Source organism: Aptenodytes patagonicus, chromosome 11, assembly GCF_965638725.1.
Source record: "Aptenodytes patagonicus chromosome 11, bAptPat1.pri.cur, whole genome shotgun sequence".
Taxonomy (NCBI): Eukaryota; Metazoa; Chordata; class Aves; order Sphenisciformes; family Spheniscidae; genus Aptenodytes; species Aptenodytes patagonicus.
This window is the reverse complement of record NC_134959.1, coordinates 16,132,417-16,158,225: the sequence shown is the minus strand read 5'-3', so window position 1 is coordinate 16,158,225 and position 25,809 is coordinate 16,132,417. Positions and strand designations below refer to the sequence as shown.

The following is a 25,809-nucleotide window of genomic DNA, read 5'->3' as shown; positions in this document are numbered from 1 at the left end:
TTTTTAGTAAAACAACTGGATATTGTTCCCTCTGGGTGCGGTGAATGTGTGACTAAGCCTCCAGGCACACACACCTAATTCTGCAGAAGAATGAGGAATGGAAATATCCCTCCTTCAGTGTGATACCTTTTGAGAGTTCGGCTGGGGCTCTGGCTAGGTCATTCTCCCTCCTCCTCCTCAGGTCTTTATTTCCTTCTAAATTCTTTAAAACACCTCTGTTCTCTTAGGTAGGACTAATTCTTACTTCATATGGCTGTGCCTATAACCTAAAATACTACCTTTTTTTTCCTATCAACTATCAGAAGCAGAACACTGCCATTTTCTGCTCTTACTTCTTGCTTTAACTCTTTCTTTTCAGGGACGGCTTCCATACTTGTTCTTTCACAGGGAGAGTTTTAAGTTCTTCAATAAGGTAGATGCTTTGAATTTCATCCCATGAGGAAAGGTCTTAGTTCCTTTGTAGAAGATAATGAAGAATCAGCATTTGTGATGATGGCAAATGGTACCTTCAACAGGTGTCTATGGCCTGCACATATGCTAATATTGGAGACCTTTATGGTATGCATCCCAGGAATAGATATATTGTTATTAGGAATAATTAATTATCTTACCCTTCATTGTAGGCACAAGACCTGAATTCTGATATCAGTTCACGTGGAAAGTATTGGTGTTTCACTCAGGTTTCTCAAGGCAATGAGTGCCCTTTGTGTCTGCCTAGCACAGGGGTTTTCAAAGAATTACGCTGTCTTTTAAGTGGTGATAAATCCCTGTATTTCAAGAATAGCGTTTACTTAACTTCATTGGCTTCATAGCAAAGCTAAGAAAGTTGAACACGATCTCTCTTGTCATCATGTTAGCATGCTGCACACAGGTAAAATACCATTTTACTGGAGCAATCTTAAGTGCACAACGCATGTAGAGTAATCTGCAGATGTGCAGAGAAGAGCTGCTTCTCTCCAATTCTTGAGCACTAATACATTCCTTTTTTAAACACCTTATTGATTTTTCTTTCTTAAACAGAAAAGCAGTTGAAGATTAGGACAAGGTACAGTCAGAAAGAAAATATAGGGAGATTAGATTTTACATAGTGGGTATATATTTCAGAGTAAATAAGAATAAGCAGAATGAAATCCAAGCAAATGGAAAAGATGACGATGACATACAAAATCCGAAACTTCTTTCAATGTTGGAAATCACTCCACCAGCAGTTATACTTCTTGAATTGAAGAAGTGAGCATGGAAGCCTAAAGGAATTTCAGAAAAAAAAATTAAATGAAGATTTAACCCCAAAGTGAAAGAAAGGAAGAAAATAAATATTAGCTCTTGATGAATAAAAAATGAAAATATTTGAGAAGAAAAAAAGATACAGCAGGAGAAAAACAACAATTCCTTTTTACTGTATGTATTTAAGTTTGTGTATATATGCACATGGATATACCACCACAAAAGGAGTATGAATATTTTGTTATATTTTGTTTGGGTTTTTTACTGTTGAATTTTTGGAGGTTTTGTTCTGAAAATCAGTTGGAGACAGCTAGATGAGGATCAAAAAGCACTCAGAATTGCTTGGCAGTTTTGGGGTTTGTTTTTTTTTTATCCATAAGAATGAAAGAAAGCACATAACCCTTGAAAATGCTGCTGTATTCTGTCTTCCTCACTTACATTTTAGTATGGCAAACAACCAGAAAGAAATATCTGTGAATTGATCACCTTTGTTTCCAGGACGTCTAACTAGGATCCAATCATGATGGTCAACAAAGATAGATTTCCAGACGGACAAAGTTTTTGCCTTGTGTACATGGCAACATCTGCATTGGAGGATTTGTTATTAGGAGATTTTAAGTCAAGTCAATGGTCTTCCATCAGGAACATCACTAAGAGGAATAAATAAAATGCACTTTAGTAGTAAAAGATTGCTCTAACATAAATTTGTGTTTGATTCTTACAGTTTTACATGAGCTATTCTGTTTGGATAGGACTAATAGTTTTTTTTTTAGATGAGCATCACAAGTGGAGGTACCATTCCAGTATCTGGCGCATGTATAGCTCAAGACCTTTTTTTATTCTATCACTGTCACATCAGAGGTAATGCTTTCATGTTTTTCTGAACATATTTCTGTGCGTAGGAGCTTCAGTTTTGAATACATTTTATTAATTCCTTTTAGCATGTCTTCTAGAGGAATGTGTATGTCTTGAGAAATGTGACTAGTTGTTTAGTACTGAGATTTCTCGTTGCCCCTTGTAATATTGGAAACAGTCATATTTCAAGCTGCTTTTTCCTCTTACACAGATTTATCCTTATTTTGTACCATAGTTATCATGAACCATGCTTGTTTAACATTGACAATGGCAAATGCGTAGACTTCAATTAAATTTCCATCTTGAATGGTGTTACTATTTTTAGCCCACCTAGGTTATTTGGACTGAAGAAGCAAAGGAGGTGGCATAGAAAGTTGGAAGAATGAACCCTATTGTGCTCCTTTACTCGGTTCCTTTTCTCCTGCACACTTTCTTGGACTCAATTCCTTCTCTTTGTTCTCCCCCGCACCCCTTCTCTTCCCTTGTAAATCCACTTGAATGGAGGAATATTTTCTTTGTAAAACAGGAAACCATTTCCAGATTTAAAGGAGGACAGTCTGGAAAACCCATGGGAACAATAGTTGCTTCAGAAAAGAAACCAGAACCCTCTGTTGTTATTATTACTATTCTGTGCCAAGATTAGAATTAAATATCTTGACTTAATGGGGATTGAGTTCTCAGCTGAAGGCCTGCTCATCTGGTCTCTTATGTCACCTAGATGCCGTCACCTAGACTCTGTTAGCTCCTCAGAGTCTGGGCATGTTTGTTGTCACCACTTGTGAAGACAAAACTTTAAAAAGAGATAACTGACCCATTAGTAATGTTCGTGAAGCCATGATATCCACAAAATGGTAGCAGAAGATTATATTTGGTACCACAAATAACACAACCTTGTATTAAAACTAGTGCTCCCCATTTACTGAGAGTGGAAGTCTGTTTTTGTGATATTCTTTTAAAGAGAATTATTAATGAGCCAAAAAATCAGCTCTTCCATCTCTTGCATATACATTTGGGTGCTAATCTACCTATAGTTATTTTGTGGCCTGTATGAGGCCATTTATTAACTTCACTCCCTATCAAACAGGGTACCCTATCACAAGAGCCATCGCCTCAGTTAAGCTGCTGTTCTGCATGCATGTGTCTCAGCTGAGGCTAAAGATAATACTCAGAGGAAGTCTGAAATCTGCCGTCTTCTCTGAGGGGTGGTCACGCCAAGCAGAGTGTTTTATAAGTTTGTGAAATGGTGTGGAGGAGTTCGCACTGGGTCTGTGGATAAACAAAGACATCCTGTCTCCAGATCTGTTAGTAAGTAGCTTTCAGAAGCACCAAAATCAATTAAAAAATGAATCATTTTTCTGTGTTTAATATAACTTTAAAGGTTTGAAATAGAGTTGAACTGAAATATTGTCCTTTTTAGCTAGTTACTTAGGGTACCCCCATAACAGAGATAAGTGTTGAACAAGGCACAGAACTTAGTCAGCTTTGAAGTTTTAAAGAAGAGGAAGGTTTCAAATTTTAAATGTGACTACATGAATCATTCACTGCCCAATCCCGTTTTTCTCTTCCAAGGTTTTTTGTGTTTTGTTTTGTTTTGTTTTGTTTTTAAAGTTAGGAGCCCTCAGGACGTGTATGCCAGTGTGTTTGAGAGGACACGTGTACGTATGTGTGCTGTGCTCATCTGCCGGAATAGATTCCCAAGAAAGAGTGCTGCAGAAATCCAGCTGCTTTTCCATTAACAGCCTTGATTTCTGAATGGACTCCAGGCGGATACTTTCTTGAGCTGCCTAGGGATAGCTAGCCAATCCAAACTATTTCCTTTTATATGGTTGGCTCTGCCCGGTTTCGGCCAATGGAGTATAGCCTTCTTCCTATTATCATGTTAATCACCCATTGTTATTTTAGCCTAGAAAGCCCTGCCTGTGTGCAAACGCATACTGTGTACAGAATTCATGGAATACGCATAATATCCATAGACTGGTGCATTTGTTATTATGGACATCCATAGACTGGTGCATTTGTTATTATGGTATTACAGCATATTCATTAACCTCCAGCAGGCTAACTTGTTGCCATTGATGACATGGGAAGTAGTTAAGAAGCTCTTGGCAGCACCTAATTTGTTCTTTCCTCAGCAGGTGCTCGAGGAAATTGGATCCCATGCGCAGAGGGGGTCAGAGCAACACCTCTGTTTAACTCAAAACTTCTGACTTATTACTGCTGTCCTAAAAATGGGTTTCTGTACCTAGGTGTGGGGTGGAGGCTGTAAGAAAAAATAATGTGCATCTAAAATTGCACAAAAAACACCCGCAAAATATTTTGCTTCAAAAAAGTTAAGACGGTGTTGTTCACTGAATTGGGTTTCTCAGTGCTTGGGGTTCTCATCCATTCCTCGGCTAACTGAGCTTGTGGCCAGCGTGTGGAGATTTCACATACCTTCTGCTGCCATCCACTCTTGCCATAAGGATACGGACCGCATGCTCATGCCTAGTGGCAAGTGTTGCAGTAGGAGTTATTCTCCAGGAAGAAGTAGGCACAAAAGGCCCAATTTTTCTAAATTGCATGTCAAAAGATGTCTATTTAGATAGCATATTCCCATGCAGTAAATAAGCATGCACATTAGACCAAAGCACTGTACTCCCGCTTTGGGAAATAAGAGTTTTTGCAAGTGTACAAAAGCTTAGCATTTGTGTTTCATTTTTTTCCTAACTTGGATGTCTAACTTGTCAACATGCATTTTAATTTTTACAAATGATTTCTTGGATTTTTTCCTGTCATGTTGCACAAGTGCCCGCACCACTGTCAATCTGAGTGCAAACCCCATTTTCCCTATTTGAATAAATGGTTCATGTAATTGCCTCTTCACACTATCTCCTGAATTCTGCAGCTAAGCCTCCCTGGTAAGACTTTGAGACAGAGAAAATACACAACAGATTGTGCTAGGAAACAGTTCTTTGTGGTAATGCAGTTTTTCCAGGATTTCTGATGGGAGACCATTACAAAATGTATTCTTTCCTTTTGTCCTTCACTTCCCCAAGTTTTGCCTACTGTATTTTGAGTTTAACTAAAGATCGAATTTTTTGAGAAAGTTGATCTTTTTCTGAAAACAGATTACTTTTCAATGTCTCTTATTTCACTCTGCAGGAATTTTTACTGCAATGGGTTAAATGACACAAGCAATCTGATTATGGCTCAAGTACTCAATCAGATTTTCAAGTACTATCATTTGAAATTTTTTAAGTTGAATTTAAAAATTCTCCTAAAGCAGGCTGTTAATTAGAGATTGTATTTATGGTCCCAGAAAAGCCCAGCCCAACTTGGTGTCTTGTTGGGGATATATGAGCAGAAAAGTCCTCAGTGGAGGGAAGTTGGAGCACGTAACATGCTACATTCATGATCACACTTGCCTTATGCTACAGTGCAGTTTTCTCTAACCTCTTTTTGGTTATTAAACAGAAAAAGACCTATCAATGCATCAAGTGCCAGATGACCTTTGAGAATGAGAGAGAGATACAAATCCATGTCGCTAACCATATGATTGGTAAGACATTCTTTAAACTAGGCCACTCATCGGCTGCTTGTTTTTTGCTACTCTTTGAAATTCACTATTCTAATAACTTGTTAATATTCATGCTGCAATTTATTTTTTTTATCTTTCAAGGAAAATGATTTTGATGTAATGATTCTTCACTTCAAAGCTTTTTAAATATGTGGTTATAAAAGTGTTACTGCTGAGCTTTTTTCCTTATCCTTTTGAGTCCTCATGTAGCATTTTCATTTATATTAAAATCAAACTTTTGACAGTATCTTCCATTTGATAGCAGAAATTTCTCTCTATCCATGTAAAAAGTACTTGCCAGTTGTCAACCACTTAGGAGCAATTATGTTTCAATTTTGTATGTCATGACATTGAATAGATTTAACTGCTAGCATTTTCCCAGCTAAGTGTGGTGAATTCCTGAGGAACATTGTCAAAACAAAACACTTACAGAGTTATTTCAGTGGGTTTTTTTCTTCTTTTCCCAACAATTCTGGACTTCAGAAAGTTCAACTTTTCAGACATACAAGTGTTTTGAAAATCAGTGCTTGCTGCCTTCTGCTACAGTCCTGTCACAAGAGTTTGTAGTAAAGTGTTATTGTAATCTGATGGGTTGTATTTCTGCTGCAGCTGTATGATTGCTTTTCTGATGAACGTAAAGAAATGTTTTTCCTGTCTGTACAGATGTTATAAATATATGTGTTGGCCCAAGAGGTCAGTTTATTTTGATGCATAGACCACAAAGGAGTTACTTACACATGCCACTGTAGGCATATGTTGGATGAGATCCTTCAAGGACCCTACAGCGCACTCTGCACGTCTCATATGTTCACATGCAGCATTTATCTCCCATAAGCATAATGGTTTTCCTTCAACAATTTTACATTTAGGAAACTATTCTCCCGTCGATGCATGTATGTAACTCCTATTACCTTTGAAGTGAATTATGCATAAATACCAGAGAGAGGGAAATATGGACTGACACAGTCTTCGTACCCCCACCCCCAAATGAAAAATATACATGTCAGTCACAATAATTTTCATCCAAGAGCCAGTCAGGAATCTGAAGTCAATGTCAAGCAGGTTAAGATGAAGATATCTAAAGATACTTGCTTTTGTAGCAGGTGTTAATGTAATCTCTTGTTTGCAAGCTTGAAGAGTGAGATCCTTGTTAATTGGACCATAGTGATTTCATGTAGGTCCCTCCTAGATTTTTTTTTTAAGAAGCCTGAAAGAAAGAAGTCCTTAGGCAAGCTTAGCACTTGTTTCAACTTAATTTGTGATCCAGCAGCTAATAAATGATTTTTAAATACAAAGGTCATAGAGTGCTGAGTTCAGGTTCTGCTTGATTTGAGAGGGGAAATCTTTTTCCTTTTGGAAAGATGTAATTTCTTCATTTTCCAGTAACTGATGTGTGAAGTTTATTTATGTATAGCCCCAAATTAGTGCTGTCTGGAATAATACACGATGATATATATGACATTACAAGGTTCACTATTAGTACTATTGGAAAACAACAGTGGTAGAAGGCATAGGAGGCTGAGAAAAGTGTGGTGCTGCTGTTTGTGAAAACTGTACTTACTGTTTCCTTGAAGCTGTACATAAGTTATTATACATTTTTGGAAGAACTCTATATAAATACAAAGGTGCATATGGACTAAGTTCTGTAGAACACCTAGAACATTGTAAATACCAGGACATGGTAAGAAAATGCATGATTATTCCATTGTGGTGTCATGTCTTTGTGTTGCTTTGCTGAGATACGGACTGAGAACGTTCACTAAGTTCAAGTCATCACTTTATTTTATGAATGCAATTTAGGAAAAAGTGAAGTATAGAAACCTTTAATATGGAGCCAAGCTTCCTCCCACTCTGGGCATCTCAGTTCACAAGGCGCTTGGGCCCCCTCTCCTTCAGGACATATGACTGCTTCCAAAAAGGTGTTGCGAGTGAGTCTGCTGTTGGTATTTGTTCTTTACTGGGGAATACTGAAGGGGAAAGGAGAGACTAGATGTCACCGTTTCTCCAGCAATAAATGCTGTGCAGATTTTTGGTGTTAATTTGCATAGTGCTGAGTCAGTAATAGTAAGGAGAGTGATGGATTGCCTCTTGGGCTTGCTCCTGTGCCCTTTGTTCAAAGCCTGAGAGCCTTGATCCCTTACTCAGGCCATAGGAGAGATGGGCACGTGCCTCCTTACTGCTGGTTTATCGCTTATAAAATAAGGGGTGCAAGAGTTTCCCTTCTCTGTGTTAGACCAAGTCTAGCCAGATGGGTAGCGAAAGAAAGAAGCTAATATAGCTGTTTCTGCAGCCCAGGTCTGTGTCACAGGGGTTATTAATGTCATCGTTGTCAATTTAAGATCTACAGATGAGGATTTGTTTGTGCTGGGGGTACACTGAGATCCCAGAGTGAACATACGGGTGTTTGGGGGGGGGGGGGGGCGAGCTTGCCCTCAGCCTGTGTCTCCTCAGGAGCTTAGGGTTGGACTCATCTCAATGAACTTGTATCTGTCTAAAATTAAGGTGTGTGGTTTAATATAGTCATTGAGATGCTGTCTGGGGAAAATGAATGATTGATACCAATCTAAGAGAAGAGTTTGAGTAGGATAAGCATTTCCAGGGAGAGATTTTTATCTCTCTTTTGAATTTGAAGTGAGCCAAGACAATGAAGTTAGCCTTGACATGTAATTTTTAGGTAAAAAAAACCCTTGGCTTTGGTAATCCAAGACCTCTCAGCAGCACTTTCTTCTCATACTTTGAGAAACACAGAATCAATAGTTGATATATCCTAAACACTTGCTTACAGTTTTATTCTGCTCAAGTGACTGTCAACAAAGGAATCCCTGCTCTGTAGCAGTAACACCTCTTAAGTATCAGTGTCCGTAATATGATTAAAGAATTAATTATTTCTTACATTGTAGTCTTAAAAAGTGCATCCAGTTAAGTTGGCTGTGCCTCCCTCTTCAACCTCTCGGCTCCTCAGTCTGGAGTTGGAGGCCCTGCTCATAATTCATGGAGGTAGGGGGTTTATTTTTTTCAAAGCAGTATGCAGGGAATTTCCAGTGCTACTCCCACACACGGCTTTGAAAAATTACCCTTCTGCACTCTAGCCCTTCATATCCTGTGCACAAACACAGAAGCACATTGGGTCCTGCGCAGGGTCCCTGGGGAAGGAGCAGGCTGGATACATCCCCAGAGGAGGTAAATGGTAGATGGTTTGTTTCATTTTACACTGGGGCCTGTAGGAGGGCTGTAAGCAGCAGAACAGACCTCCTCAGCTGTGGTTAGCCAGGAAGGGATCTGTTTAGAAATGTTTTCAGCCGGGGGGGGGGGTTCGGGGTGGAATTTTTAGAGAGCAGAGGTCTTTGAAACATTGCACTGATTGGGACTCCTTTGAAGCATTTCCATGCCCACAGAAAGGGGATCCCCCTTTGAAACATTTACAGGCATTGGGGAGTCCACCTGGGACTATATCAAAAACTTTCAGTAGTTCTTGCTGCCTCTGTACTTGCTTACCTCCTGTTGCGCTGACCTGGCAATGTTTAAAGCTTCTCCCCCTTATCTCCCCACCTACCACTGCTTCTGATGTGCAGTCTCTATTAGATGCAGGGGAAGATGGGTGTACGCAGCCGTGGGCTCTACGGGGGGGCACTGAACAGCCATGACAGCAGCCAGAAGCACGGAAATCTGTCAGTGCAGCTTCTCCCTGGTGGCTGGGGGAGCCATGGAACTTCAATCTCCATCATGGGGCCACTGCTGAGTCCCCATGGCACGTGAGCGGTGGCTGCCCTGGGGAAAGGGCCCCGGCAGTCCCCCATCCCGCACTGCCAAGGGAGCCCCCGCTCGGAGCCCTGTGTAGGGAACATCAGGGTTTGGCCCAGGGTTTTCCTATTGGGTTTTTACAGCTGTGCTGTTCCCACAGCCAGGCCAGGTGCCCTAGTTAATATTTTTCAGGGTGCAGAAAATGCCACAGACTTGTTGCTCTCCAAGCAGGTCAGGTTGCCCAGTATCAAGGGAAAGCACATTCGGATCCATGCTGGGGCTCTCAGCTGGTTGGGTAAGAGAAATGGACATAGCAGTACTTCTCTCTGTCTCGGTTACATAGGGGATGTTTTCTATTTAATGTTCAAAAAAGATGAACAACTGTCCCCACCCTTCTTTCTCCCTTACTCTAAGAAAGTCTCCTGGCAAATGTGCATGGGAAACTCAACTGGGGCACAGTTAGTGCTGGAACAGGGAAAATAATGATTCCTGGTCATACTCGTAACACTGGGATTGCTGCAGGACCTTCCTGCCTCTGGCTCCAGAGGAGTGTAAGTGTTTGCGGGCTTGCGAGAGGCTGTCCGACTCCTCAGAGCTCAGCAGAGCCTTTCCCCGGTGTCGCTCCTGTCCTTACACGTGCAATTGCCAGCGCTCCTAGTCAAAATTCACATATGAATGCCGGTGAGCAGCAAGGGAGGGAGGGGGGCACAGGCTGGATGTGTTGCGGTATATGCAATGTGAAGCATGAGGCCCTGTTCATGCTTTGAGAGCCACTGGGGACAAAAGGGAGTGCTGGAGGGAAAACTTCCAGAAGTCACACTGAAATTGTTCAGCGGTCTGGTTCTTGGACTGCTGTCTGGATAAATACCTCCTTGTTTGACGTGATGGGGACGACCAAGTTAAACACCATGTTTGGAAGAACAGGGAGAGTTTTCTGAGTACTGCCCTAAGCCGTGGCATATCATACATTGTACGTAGTGTAGGACTCCCAAGTGTCTGAATTACCTTTCCTGCCCGTGGAGATCATGTTTCAAGTTTGGAAACACTCTGCCAGAATTAAACACAAAGAGGAGGGATAACATCCATCCACAGTTGTGTTTCTTTCAGATGCATACAAGTATTCTAAACAAAAAATTACCAAATATAGGTTTGTTATTTTGTTAACATTTAAAAATAACATATTTAAAAATAACAAAATAAGTTTGTTGCTCTTAAGAGGTCAAACCGCAATAATAACTACAGAAATAATTTTCTAAAAAGCAGCAATTTAGAAAGCTGATTTTATGTTCGAAAGAATTAGCAGTTGATACCAAGCTCGATCACTGAGATGAAACCAGTACAGTGGTTTAGCATAAACCAATATATTCCCACTTATGTTTTCCTCTTCTGTTTAAAAATTGAAGCAGTTTTATCTTTTGATTTAGAAATTCATAGTTTTCATAAATTCAGATCTTAACAAAATTGCTAATTTATATATTATATAAATAAAAATTTGGACTCATTTTGGATGGTCTTGGACTCCTGCCTGTCACAGTAGATTCTAAGTGCACGTGTATGTGAAAAGGATGTAGGTAAGGATCATTTTGCCGAACTGACTTTTATACACGTGGAAATACTAGCCCTGGGCATCTCTGATTAGGATGTGAAGCATTTCTGATACTCAGACCTGATCTTGTGAAGTGCTTTTTTCCTTGTTCTCATTGATTTGGGAGTTGAGGACGGCTAACGCTTCTCAGAATCTCTCATAAAAAACATCCTTTATTTTATATAAAATAAATGTAATCAATATTGGAAGAAGGGCAGCTTTAATTCTTGTAAAATTCCCATTTTCCTGTGTATTTCGTTTAACACAGTACTTGAATTCTAATTGATTTAAAGTTTAAGGGTGCTATTTGGTAAATACATTCCCTTCCATTAAGATAGCGTCGTGACATTGTGTCCTGAGACAAAACTGTTTAATTCTTGAGGGAAGCTCTTCAGACCTAAGCGCTAGTGTTAGTTAAAGCATATGCGTGGTAGCAATGATGATGACATTGCAAAGCACTATCTTGGTAATAGCTTTCAGGCATTAAGGCAAAGAAAAATGTGCCAGATTGTTTTTGAAGCATTAGATGCAAATTATCAACAGGAACATATTTCTGGACTCAACAGCTGAATGTGTGAATTAATTATGGACACATTAGGAACTCAAAAATATTTTTTTAACTTTGATGTTTGTAAAGCATATTCCAAGTAATTGCTCTTTTAATGCAGAAATGAAGGTACAACCCTCATATATTTACCCAGTGCTTGCTTCAATATCCAATTCTATGTGGACTTGCCTTAATTAACAGTATGTACTAGACTTTCATTTTGCAGTGGCTGGCTATTGTGAAAAACTAATTCTAGGAAAAAAACCCTAAGTGTACTTATCTTAACAGATGAACAACATACATGATATTTCCACATGCACATGAGAGCCTTAATCCTGCCGCCTGCGAGTACCGTGGGCTGGCCGGAGTCCTGCCAGTGCCGCTGCAGGAGACTTTGCCCGAGTGAAGCTTGCTGCTGGCTCGGGCTCTTGGGCAGAGGGATTTGCTTATGCCAGTAGGTCCTTGTGTTATTTTGTCCAACTCTAAGCCCTGGATTTCTATTTTTTGTGTTAATTATTTTTAGCATTAAGCATTTGTGCAAGTAGTTAAATAACATTGTAATGAGTATAGTGTATAAAAGGCTAGAAATGTTTCATTTTAAAAGCCACTCTTTTTAACACTGTAGTTACACTGAAAGCCAAATTGCCATTCCTAACAGACAGAAGCAGCTCCCTTTACTTTAGTATAAACAATATTGGCCCTTAATATAATCTGTCACTTAATTGGTTTCTTACTTTGAAACGGGTTTCATAACATTACATTTTTACTGTCTCTTCCTTTCTAAGGCTGGAAAATTCATTACCCAAAATCTTAATAATTTTATCCAGTTGTACTGTGCAGATGTGGCCTCCTGCAATTGTTATCTGTGCGTATTTGTTCATACAAATTACTCCATTTCATGCGACTGTATTTTGGTTTGCTTGTTTATCTACCAGGAAAGAAATAACATTTCCCTTAATGTATGCATTCACATATTCCTTTTGCATTTTTCATTTCATTTACAACTTGGTAATAGTAGTTCAGTTTTCACTGACATTTTTATAGCTGCTATGACAACATTCCTGTTTTGCATGATACATGCATAATCGGCTATGATCACAGTTTTACATTGCTTTCAATATTTCTTAACTGTGTTAAGATTCCTTACAGCCTCCAAACTCAGTTTTCATATGCAGTTGTGATTATAGCTGTTTAAACATTTTCCTGGTAGTTTCATATTTATTCATAAAGGGAGCAGTTGATAAAACACCTTGTCGTGGTTTAACCTCAGCTGGCAACTGAGCACCACACAGCCTCTTGCTCGCTCTCCCCTCCCCGGTGGGGTGGGGGAGAGAATCGGAAGAGTAAAAGTGAGAAAACTTGTGGACTGAGATAAGAACAGTTTAATAATTGAAATAACATAATAATAGTAATAATAGTGATAGTAGTAATAGTAATAATAATAATAGTAGTAGCAGTAATAATAATAATAATAATAATAATAATATACATACATACATTGGGGCCTCCTGTATGGACCAGTATCTCGGCTATTAGGACAAAAATTAACTCTATCCCAGCTGAAACCAGGACACACATTTTCTGCAATCAGTCTGAGTTTTAAGTGTGATGTTTCTTCAAAGTTATCATTAGCAAGCACCTCAATCTATTTCCAGCCTTTCAATATCATTTAGGCAGTGTGGCAAATAATGCTATTTTTCCGTAAACTTTGCCCTGTGTAGCAGTGATTTCTCTGAATGTGTAACTTGTTCTTCATTTTTATTAATGCTATTAACCGTGAAAACTGTTACACGTTTGTATTTAAGAGTCTGCAGAGATGCTTTCTGCCTGTTTCTCAGATATTTTATATGTGTGTGGCCATGTATCTCTAAGTTCACAAGTTTCTTAGCCCCTCTGCTAATCTTAAATCTGGAAAAGAAAGCAAGTCCTCACCATGTGGGGTTTGGGTTGTCCCTGCAGATGGCAAAATGACTCTACTCTTTCCCAATGGAGAGGTCAGCACTCCTCTGTGTTCTACTTTTGAGGAAAAAACACCAGAATATTTTCTGGGGGTGGAGGAGGGAGCAAACCCTCCAACATTTCTAGGTGTAGCCTTCAGACTTCATATAAATAATGTTTTCAGGAGGTTGTTCTTCTCTTCACGTGAACTGTGGGACTAATGTCTGTATCAGTTCTGTCCTAAAATCTAGGTGTTGATGATTTCTTTATGGAAGCTTATTAACAGATAACGGTTTTATCTGGAGAAGGTAGATGTTACCCCCATTTGTTCATTATTTGCCAAACGAATTTATTGGTTTGGAAACATCAGGTACCAGTACTACCTTTCTGGAGTGACAGAAATCTTTGTGCCTTTTTGTGAAAGATAGCTGAAATATGAGAAGTTAATAAGGAGCAAAGGAATGAATATTTAGTGAAGCTGGAAAAACCCATACTGGGTTAGTTAGGAATTAGCTTAGGCAGAGTTATAAAATACTTTTTTTACCTCTTTGGGGAAACGTAGACAAGGTTCCAGGCTGCTTGCAGTCATAGGAAAATGGGAGAAGAAAGTATACAATATTAGTAAACTATAGTTAAATTCCTTTTCTACTAACAAAATCCTGGATTTCACTCTTTCTGAATATCTGGTTCAATATTCAGCACTTCTGAGCATTGGATCTAAAATGTTTATTTTTCTTCTTCTTTTTATTATGGAACAAGCCTCTGGTTTTGAATCAGTAAGGGTACTGGCGTACATATGCTGAACCCTAACTCTAGTTATCAGAGAAAAATGGTTTGTCTATATGTTAAAGGTTCAGATTTGTTCTTCCTGTTACTTGGTTGACTTCAAAGAGAGACAGTTGGCCCGTTGCCTTTAATTATAGTTCAAACTAAACGGCATCCTTAACCTTGGGGAAGATTTAATCTGGTCTCCTAGAACAAGAGGTTACCAACTGACATGGCCCTTAAAAAAAAAATTTCTGTTTTGTCATAGCTGGCAAGCAAGTCAGATCAAACACAGCCCTCCCTGTATGCTCTGTCTGTTTGGGGTACTGGCACTTTTTTTTTTTCTTTTCATTTGTGGAGCAAAACTTTTCTACCCTGAGGTTCCTTACAAGTGATCCCCATGAAGAAAGCCCATGTAAATTTTTTAAATGCTTTTACCTTTTTTCAGTGTTTCAAGGCTCCTGGCACGGATGAAGCCTTTGCACGAATGGCCTCTGTCATTTGCACCAGATGTGCTTGCTTGTATAGCAAGTTTTTGTCACAAACTCCTTTTCATTTAATTTATTAGTAACTTTTGACAGCTTTGGGCCTTTGTAAGAATCAGAAGGTTTTTAATGGAATATTTTGACTTGGCAGATTCATTGTGTGTCATTTTAAAAATTAAATTTCTTTAATTAAAAAATAAAAAACTTACCATTCTTGCGACAGCCAATAACCACTGTGTGATTGCACAGTAAGCTTGAGGAAGAAGACTACAGGTTGTCCCTGTCAGACTTCCCTGCAGTAATGTCAAACTTAAAAGAACTGGCAAATCATGATTTTATAAATGAAAAAACTTTTTTGTCCTGCCACAACTGAAAAAACCCAAAGAAACCATGTGTATGAATACCATTGTCTTCAGAAGACAGAGCTCCATAGCAGGCCAAACCACCTCACTGGTCATGGTGTTTTCCATGGTCATCTTTTTCACCAATATGCTCTCTCCTGCCTCTCCTCTGCTTTGTGTTTTGTGGTTTGTCCTGCTGGCACAAACCCAGGGACAGATGGGGTGAATGAGGTGCTGACCCCATGGGGAGGAGTTGAACCTTTTTACCTCCTGCTTCTGGTAGTAACAGGCCAAAACCAATTTGGTCTGGTGTTTCCTTCTTTTGTACCTTCTGAATTGGTGGAGATGAAGACTACAAAACATGGCATTGCAGGTAGGAAGTACACAGCACACTCCTGATGTGTATAAATCACTACTTCAGTCAGTCATAGCCTACTTGAGATTTAATCCTGCCTTCAGATGCACATCATCCATCGTCTGGTGGACAGTCAAGGGCCTTAAAAAATGACCAAGTCTTTTGAACATTGTGCATGTAACTGTGAAGTGTTTAGATTTTATGATGACTATATCTTATTCTGTATTCACAGGCAAGTTTTTTAGCGTGCTTCAGGCTAGGCAGATCCACTGGTTTTAGGTTTTGCTCCAGGTAGAGCTTGGGTGTTTCAAAGGATCAACATCAACTAGCACCACTGGTATGTCTTCCGCTGTTATGTTTTGCACGCATCAGCTATCACGTATTATTGGGGTATGGACAAATATTTCTTAAACCCCATGACTGTGAGTTATATCCAGGAACAAATATTGGCAACAAAAGTTAAATGATGAAACCTCATACAACGAACAGTAACTGATTCAAGCTGGGCCGGATACAGATAGCTAAAGTTGAAGGGAAGAAAGTATTCCAGTGACATTTTCTCCTTTTTTAACTTTCTAGTTAAAAATTTTCCCCTTTTCCCCTTTCTCTTTAAAAAAAAAAGAAAAGAAAAAAAAAGGATAGAGCAACTTTTGACCTTTTGATTCAGTATTTATTCTTAAAATCTACAGTTTGGGGGGGAAAAAAGGAAAGCAAAACAACCCTCCTTACCCCTTTAAAATCTTGTAAAAATGTTAATAGCTGTGCCTCCACTTATAGAAGAACATAAATGGAGAGAATTTCCTTTGGAGGCTAATTCTAATGTGCCAGAAACTGAAATCAACAATGTCTGTGTTAAACCTGAATGAAGATCTTTCAAGGGATGGGGAATTTAAATTATTAGATGTTGGTTGCTTGGTTAGTTTACTTTATATGGCATTTGAAAATCTAGGGGGAGGATGTTAGGTTTTTAATCTAAGCCCTTTTAAGTTACATATCCTTTGACTTAGTTCAACAAAGAAAAAAAAATAGTGAGAAAGTAATCTATAGCTTTTCTTTTTTTTTTTTTGTAATTACAATAATTCAAAAATAATGGCCTGAAATTTAACTCTGTAGTCCTTCTAAAATTTTCTTTTGTCTCTTAAAAAAAAAGGAAGCATATTGTACTACCCCATAGTTATACAGAAATCCAATACTACAAAAATACTTAAGGTATCAGGAAAGTTAAATATGTTATTAGAGCATTATTAAAAGGAAAGCTAGGTTCTTTTTGTGTTTTCACTGAAACTTGTAAAGATTTTTTTTGTAAGTGTGTTAACACTGTTAACATCCACTGTCAGGGCATCTAACGCCCAGGTACCCGTCGTACCCTTTGATTGTGGGAGATTTCCATGCATAAGTGTTCAACTTTGGGTGCCAAAGACTCCACGTAGAGTTGATGTGGGGAAGACTCGCTATGTATTTTGTGAACAGCCTGTTTTGAAACAGAACTGTGCAGTTGCTTGTAAATGCTTCACTGCCAAGCAGCTCAAGATGGTGAAGGTTAGCAGTTCTGGAGTTCAGCGCAGACATTTCTTGTAAACTATTAACTACCGAGTGGTTTGTGTTTTGTGCACTAGTAGTCCCTGCAATCTAAACATTGGTCTGCAATTTTAAAGAAAATAGACATTTGTCATGCAGGCTAGGAGGCCAGATTTCAAGTAACACAAAGGTGTGGGTCTGTTAACTCTAGAACTATGACTTAATACTCTTATTATTAACACCTGAAAATATTGAGGTTTGTTTTTCCTTTCAGTGGAAATACTATTAGACCGTAAATGGACAAAGTGTAATTATACCTATCTTGCATCTTTATTCTTCTTTGAACATGACTTACTAGAAAAAGAACTCTAGAGACCCAAAATACTTATATTAAATGGCCTAGTCAAAGAGTTTTCCCATATTCCTAAGGCTTAAACCGGGGAAGTGGCTGCCATTTGCAGGCTAGCAATACAGTAAAAGCACATCATTGTACACAACATTTTATTTGGACAGCTGTATAAAAATGGCAACACACTGTGAAATCCATTAACAGCAAAACATGTCAAATTCAGCAAAATGCATCTCATGTGGAACACTGAATAAGAAATTATAGTCTGAGTTTTACTAGTTGGTTATCAGAGTCTGTCCTGAATGAAGACAATTGAATTTTTTCCATGAGTCTGCCTATAATAACAGTGACCGCTGTACAGTGGGTTTTGAAACTAGTGTGCACCTGTAAATTCTTGCCTCACAGACTTTTCCGCAAGGTTTTCACAAGTCTAATCTTAATATCCATGAGGAGCCTAAGGGGGCAGTTTTCACTCACACAAGTAGCTCTTACTGGCATGTCGGGTCCTGCTTGCACTCACTAGCATTACTCGATTCAGAAACATTTGTAGGGGTAAGTTTTAGGGGATGTAGGAGTAAGAGCTCAAACTGGGAATAGATGGATCCTTCCCCCCTTGTGTCCCTGCTGGTGCCAGCGAGGACTGCAGTCCTGACAACCAAGAGTAGGTCCTTTGACTCAGGTGGGATTTCTGTGGGTGGATTTTGCTGTGCGTGTGGTAAGACTTTTCAGGGTTAATCAAATAGCATTTAAAAATTCAAAAAAACTTCTTGCAAAGTATTTTGCATTTCCATTGTTCATACTGTTTAACTATGAGATGTTGCTCATCAAGATACGATGCCATTAAGTATTCTGGTAGAGAAAGAAAAAATGAGTTTACTGTTGCCTGGTAGAAAATGAAACAGCCACGTTAACTTTAGCTCTAATCATGAGATTAAAAGTCTAATGGGGAATAATATCATTTTCAGTCTTCAAAGCCAGCATCAATGACCTTTGGAGAGTTTTAACTTTAACAGCCTAAGGATTTCTCGTCTAGAAGATGCAAAAACCAGTCTTTTCCTTGATAAGGAAATGAAAAGTGGATGGATAAAGGCGAGCACAAGTAACCGTACGCTGGAGCAGGCTAAACGACTTTTAGTCATATTCAGTACAACTCGTGAGAGGTTGTTTCCAGGCTTTATTGTCCAAGCCACCGGCTGCTCTGAAGGCAGAAAATAAATGCAAGGAAGAGCCATGGGGCTGGGGGACAGTGTGGGGGCAGCCCTGCTCCTCCGCCCAGCTGGCCCATGGCGGCGGTGGCTCTTGGCAGCGGGGCTGAGTGTGCACGCCGCTCACCCTGAGCAGGTTTGCTGTCGTTCAGGGCTTGTTTCCTGTGTAAGAGCGCTGGAATTTCTTGTTTCAGTTCCTGTTTGCCGTGTTTGCGAGCTCAGGCTGTTGCTCTTTTGCCAAGCTGGCAGCGCGCGGGGGTGACTTCCTGCGCAGGGGATGTAAAAGCGATTCTCTGATTCTTCCTCTGCAGCCATTGGGAGATAAAAGCCAGGACATCGGGGACTGCAAAGAGGGAGCCAAATTATATTTATAATATTAAAGTGAGTGCATTAGTGGTTTTTCCATTCTCCAGGGTTTTTCATAAGTAGAAAAACATGAATTAGCATTTTCCATTTCCATATATTGACTGGAAAAATAGCCTGCTCTCAATTAAGACCTATAGCTTTTGGGATGTATGCAACAATTTTATAAAATATTTACAGCAAAATTTGCATTTTACATGGTATTACAGTTTTTCTTGTGTTTAGTAGAAAGGACTTAGGCCTAAGAGAGGAAATCCATCCAGCATACCAAAAGGGAAATAAATCTAAAATTAGATTGTTAGTATTCACAACAAGGAATGTCCAGCGCTGACTGTTACCTTCAGTAATTATCGAAGGTCACTTTCCCCACCAGCTATTTGTTACAGCCGCTGTAAGGACTGTGCTCCCTATACAGAGCTGTCGCTATCCCTTTAAAACTGCCTTTGGAAGCGATTGGAGCTTTGTGCTAGACAGATAAGTAGAACATTTTTTACCAAATGTAAATGCGCACTGTAAAGAACATAGCTATTTCCTGGATAATTTGCAGTTGTATATTTTATGTTAATTTCACCGAAAATATTGCACCCCTGCCAGGTTTAGTAGAGGCTCACTGTGATATGAATAATTTCTAGCGAATCATTTTTTTTCTTCATTTAAGATTTGGCACCTTTTTAAGATTTTAATAATAGCAACAAGGAGGAAGATTTAGAACAAGTGAAACATTAGAGCCAAAGAAATTCACATTGAGAGCTAATGTAAAATAGCAAGAATAATTACATGGAAAACAGTTTCCACAGATGTTTTTCCTTGTAATGTAATAACTATTTACTAAACTGTTTATTTTAGGGCCTTGGTTTACAATAAAATATTTATACATGCTCTGCTGTAATAAAAAAATATTGACAAAATACAATAGAGATTTTTAAAAGACAATTAGTATTTCCCTGTCTGGAAACTGAACACAAGAGAAGCAGCGCTAGCCCTTGCCACACTTGCTGAGAGGAGATCTGGGGTTATCAGCAGCACCCCTTTTGGGTTTGTCAGTGTTCGACTTGGCTAACAGGGAGGCTCCGGACTTATGGCAAACCAGAGAGTAACTTACTGAAGAACATGAAAGCTAACACTCTAAAGACTGTGGAAACATACTTTTCCACTTCATTTCAGTAAGAAAAACTTTATTCCATTCCTGACATATTATACAATAAAGTTATGTCTTGCCTAAGCAAAATGTGCCTGCTTTAGGAGCAGGTTTAAAGGTCAAGATGCCAGAATCCTGAATCTTGTTCTTAAAAACCAGTGTGGTACAGTGACTTCTCCGAAGTACAGCCTGTGGCGTGTTTAAAGCTATTGCTTTATCCTGACGGAGACATATCTGTCATACACCTAATTCATAAAGTTACTCATGTGCCCATAGAGTGTGTACGCTGTGTTACACAGGGGATAGCTGCACCTATGCAGATATAGCAGTGTCTCAGAGTACTGGAATAATAAATTCAGCAATATTGAAAGGGCTACAGATTCTACTTTCCACACATAATCTTAAAACGCCTATTCTTCCATTCATGAATATATAGAAGAAACTTTATTTTCAGGTGTCTATCGCCTTACTTTTTAAAATCTTGAACACAGCGTAGTATCCCATAAGGAACTTCGGTTCCTCTGCCTGCCAGTTTCATAATGAAGGATTTTATTTTTTTTCTTCAGAAGTTATTGTACATCTTTTACTTAACACCAGACTGCTGGCATACAGCAACTTTAAAAAGAGGCCTCCAGGACAAAAGAGAAGATACCTGTAATTTCATGGATACAGGCCCTGCTGTCTGTTTGCATTTGAGCACCACCAACATGTTAGAGGAACCTGAAGTCTGAGTAAAGACTGCATGGCTGGATCTGAACACCCAATGTTTGGGAAGCAGGAAGGTTTCAATATCTAGATCTGAATCCATATTTAGCAGTTCAGACTCTACTTTCAAGTAGACAATTCCCTTGAGTTTCCACGCTAGCAAGTTGTGAGCTTTATCATTGCAGAAGAAGCAGGGTAGCTGCCTTGTGAAATGATTTGAAAAATGAATTTAAAATATACCTACAAACCTCTTTTCTTGGTGAAACTAATAATGCTCACCTGTTTAAAAATCAGTGGTGTGACTGACTATGCAGATTTTTGTCGTGCTGGGTTATAACATGCACAAAAAAAGAACAGGGCAGAGCAGAAAACGGCAAGCATGAGAACTAAAACTGAACAAAAGAGGGAGCTAAGAAATCTAAAATGTTCAGTTTTAAGGCAGAATAATCATGGTTACCAGATGCCTTTTGTTGTAAACAGACTTTTTGCCACGGTTGACTCTTACATAGAGACCAATGCACGCTAGAGGTTTGTGAGCCTTGTACTGTGCCATGCGAAACCACCACATCCCTTTCCCATGGTTTGGCCTTATGAAACCTAGCCACAACAGCTTTTTGATAACTAAAAATTGGCCTTCCCTATGAAAGTCTGGATAATTTAATATCAAACTTACAATAAGAAAAATAGATGGTGTAATATGTGCAATATTTTCTGTAAATTAAACCAAAGTTGGGTTCTTGGCTTTTAGCCCTTTGCTACCTTCCTGCCTGTGAAATGTTGATGCATTGCAGAGTGCTGCCAGGTTATGCAATTATTTCAATGCAGCTCCTTTTGAGTCATCGGTAGGGTCCAAAGCTAGCATTAAGGAAAACAAAGGAATTTGTGCTTGGAAGTCAGCATTGCTCTGCACACACATTTTTTTTTTTTTTCCAAGGACTATGTTATTGTGTAAGCTAATGATTTTGTTTTTAAGTTATATTCTCAGGGGCACGGACATCCAGAATAATCGAGGATGTACTTTTAATACTGATCCTGTGCAATGTTAGGTCTCTGGTGAAAAAATTGGACCGACTGCAGGGCTCGAGCCTTGGATTAACCCCTGCTTGGAAGAGCTGTTGATTTCCCGGTGCTGTAAATATTTGTAAATTGATACATGTTACCAATGTGTAAATTAGTTCAAATGAAAGTAAATTAGCCAGTTCCCTTCCCTCGTGCCTTCTAAAAGGCCACTTAGTGTTTATCATAGTAGAAGCCATTATCTTTATTAGTAATTTTGAAAACTAAGTACATCTGCCATGGTTCTGCCCTTCATTGGCTGAGCCCAGCTCACTTGTTTGGCCCTCCCTGGTTGCACCAGCTCCCGGCCTGGCAGTGAGTGGGGGCAGCCCCTCGCCGGGAAGGCTCAGCTCACAGTTCTCTGTCTCCAGCCCAAATCGGATGTCTCTGAAGTGGGAGTCCTGCATGGGTATGTAGAGCAGAAAGGTGGGGTATAACGTCTACTGTGTGGGTCTGAGAGGAAAGGAGGGCATGTTTTGCAATTTTGAATTAGTTTTTTTTGGCTATGGAGAGGAGTTTAGAAATTTCCCACTTAAATTGGGCAATGTTATCAGTACTTCTGCATGGAAAAGTAGCATATAAAGAAAGGTAGATAAAAGAGCAGAGCAAGAAAGCACATGTAGAGGAAGATTGTGGAAGGAGTTCTTTTTCCTCTTTTGAAAATCCATGTGGTATGAGTTATAACGCAAACCTTTTCAAACATTCCCCAAAAACATTCACCTAGTATCCCTACCATACCACTGCATGTAATGAAACAACTAGCAGAGCACATTATTTTAATAAAGCATTGGCTGTTAGTGTCTGTCGTACTGTATCAGGAAAGGAGTTCAGAGGAACAGATATTGCTGAAGAATCTGTCTCCAATTTTCCCCTGGAACTGCACTTCTAGGGTTTTTAAAGGTTTATGGATTTAACAGTGCAAATCTTCGTTTTAGCTTTTCATTTGCTGCTCAGGATTTTTATTAATTTTGCAGCGTTCATTTAAGTTGATCTAGCCCTTTATATCATTTCCAGCTTGAAATATTAGTTCAGAGATAAGCTTTATTATTAAATGCTTAATCTTGAATACTTGTCTTATTTGGTAAGAATTATCTCTGAGAAGTAGGCAAAGAGAAGTTGATTGCCGTGGTTTTAAAGCAGCTGTAACTGGAGTAGCCCAAGTACTGGTTTACAAAGGTTGGCATCCCTTCAGTTTGCCATCACAGCAGCTGGACTTCATTAAGTGCTGGTGTTAATTACTGGGAGAGCGTTGGTTCAGTATGCATGCAGCAACACTTGGGGTGACACACAAAATAGGAAAAGGGTCACCTTGAAACAGAAGCTTTAAAAAAAAAAAAAGAGCAGAGCTGCCACTAATTTTGTAACTGCATTTAGTTCAAATTTATGCTGCAAACAGTGAAATAAGCACTACCGTGCAGTCGTAAGGAATGTCTTAATTGCATCTGCTGTTGATGAGGCTAGGAAGGAATGTAGGTGCAGTGGTGGGCTAACTTGCCCCGTAATAAAGGAAGATGCTAATGTCGTATTTTCTATGTGTGTGGCGTGAAAAAGAGAGGGAAAATTCTTTCTGTATTCTCCAGAGTTTTCAAGCCGTATACAGTATGGTTTGAGGAGGAATTATTAATAATTTCTTACACTCTAACTAGGATTCTATGGAGAAAACCTGTTAAGGGCTTGTATCTAAGGAATGTTTAGGGGATGAATGTCGTGGAGAGTAACATAAAACATGTGGCAGCATAAAACGAGCATTGCTTGGAAACGTTGTATCCTAAAGCTGATGACATTCAGACAAAGCGGGCCAAGCCCAGCCCTGGTGTAAGCAGCTAGTGGTGCACCCAGCCCAGTATCCCACCACCTGCTTAAGCGAAAGCTAATTTTCATCTTTGTCTTTCACCTGGCAATTGTCTGGATGCAGGAGCCAGGGGCCCGGGCTGGAAGGGATGTGTGCGAGGACGTTGGAGGAGAATTAGGTTATTACATTTCCTCCTTAATTCTTCATCAGGGCTGCTGCCTGTATTTTCTACAGAAAAATCAATGCATTCTGATTCTGTAATTTCCCATGGTGCCTCGCCGGGCGCGCGGCATGCCGTGGGAGGTGACATATCCGGTCATGGCAGCTTGAACTCTTTTTTCCAGTGAAAGAATTCATTGGAATTTCACAACCTTTGCATGCTTTTGTGAAAACACTCATTTGTGTTTGCGCCAACCTGCTAATGGCGGATGCCGGGGCTTGCGAATCCCACCTACATTCGGTGCTCGTTATGGCATGGAATGTGCCGTTAATAATGCATCTGTGAAACTCAGCTGTGAGGGAGCCAAGTAATTATCCCACCGTAGCGTTCCCTGCTTCAGTGTCATCACAACTGGGGCTTCATTAAAAGTCCTAACAGTAGAGATGTTGTGTGGTGCAGCCTGTATATATATTTTTTCATTTAAATTATCAGCAATGCCATGGCTCAGAGGTAATTTGACTTTTTGAAACCGTGGAGCCCCTGTGAATTTCCTTCCTCCTCTCCCTCTCGCTGCCGCACCAGCTGATCAGCCCCAGAAGAACAAAAGGTTTATCTGAAGCTATGAAGCATATATTCACCAGCTTCTGGCATCTAGATAAAAAAAAAAAAAAAAAATCAAAGTACTCCATTGAACATGTTAATACTGAGCAAAATGCACACAGCCAGACACTAAACCTTTACAGGGATTTAGGCGTTTGAAAAGTGATACTCTGATCAGGTCTTGAGTTAGTTTCCTTAGCATAAAGTAAAGCAGAATCATAAAATAATATAGGTTTTTAAATAAATGGAAAGCTTAACATTTTCCCCCCTTTTGTTTTATTTCTTTGTCTGGTTTCTGTCAGTCAGGCACTAACAAAATCTTGGGCAAAGGTATGCTATAATGAAAGTATTTTCCCTTTTTAATATCTTATCCTTCCAACAGAAAATATAGTATGAACCTCTGGCATAAAAATAAATGGGCATGAAGAACAAAAGCATCTGTGGCTCCTTACAGGTCTCTGAGGGAGTTTGGGGTGCTTCTAAAAATTATTAATCTGGTAACTTATTCCTCCTTGTTATTGTTGTTTGTTTTTTGTTGTGTTTTGGTTTTTCTTTTCTTTTTTTTTTTTTTTTTTTTTTTTACTGCCATTGGCTTCCCATTTTACCATCCCGCTCTTGGGGAGGCTGGAGTGTAATGAGAGCCCTGCCAGCAGCAAGCAGGACGCTTTGCAGTGGCCAGAGTGATTGCAGGGTTTGTCTGGGCTTCTCCCCACCAGCCTGATGTTGCTGGGAGAGCTGCGGCCCTGCAGCCTGTGGGCAGCACCGGACCCCACGCAGGAGCATTGCAGGGAAGGGGCTCCCCTTGCATTCAGTTGCTTGCGCATGGCAAGGGAGACGGGGCCAGGGGCTGTGCCTGTCTCGCTGTCCTCTCGGATGTTGTCTGGATCTGTAGTCGGTGCTGGAGGTATTGCTCAGTAGTGGGGACTTTTCACCAAAGCCTTTCCAGTGCATCTTCTCGCCTGGCTGGCAGCTCTCCTCCTGGTAAGCCCAGGCTATGCTGCCTTGCTTTTGATACAGAAGGTCTTTAATGGTGGGGGAGCTGTGTGCTTCCCCCTTGGGAGATGTAAGCTCTTGCAAAGCTCTCGGTGTTTACACCAACTTTTCTGTAGGGGTCAGCTGTTTCCTGGAAACCGAGAAGCCCCAGGTCCCAACTGTGTCAAAAGAAATGGGGAAAGACGAGAAAGCACGGGACAGGGTTCAGCTGCACCTGCCTGCTGCTGCCAGACCACTCTCTCAGCGGTTTGAATTCATACAGGGCCGAAGAAGAGCAGGGACCGCAGTGCTAGCCGTGGGTTTGCGGCACCTGAATCTGCTTGAGCTTAGTGGAGGATCCAGGCCAGAGTGCTGCTGGGCTCCTTGGGAGCTCGGTCGGCAGGGGCTGTGCTGGCTGCGTTTATCCCCTAACAAATCAATTGGTCTGAGTGTGGGATGTCATTCTTTCTGTTGAGATGTCCAGACGGAAGGTGTGTAGGGTAGCCTATGGGCGGAGGGCGCATCTTCCCCTGTTTCCCAGGTAATTACCATTTGGACA

General features: G+C 40.0%; 1 protein-coding gene across 3 annotated transcripts in view; it reads left to right on the top strand.

Annotated features, from left to right (window-relative positions):
• Positions 1–25,809, top strand: part of ZNF423 (zinc finger protein 423) — a 236,507-nt gene that overhangs the window by 139,662 nt on the left and 71,036 nt on the right. For all 3 annotated transcript variants that reach the window (XM_076349270.1, XM_076349271.1, XM_076349269.1), the window contains one exon: positions 5,533–5,617. In XM_076349270.1, the coding sequence (XP_076205385.1) occupies positions 5,533–5,617 (85 nt within the window). The remainder of the gene's footprint in view (positions 1–5,532; positions 5,618–25,809) is intronic.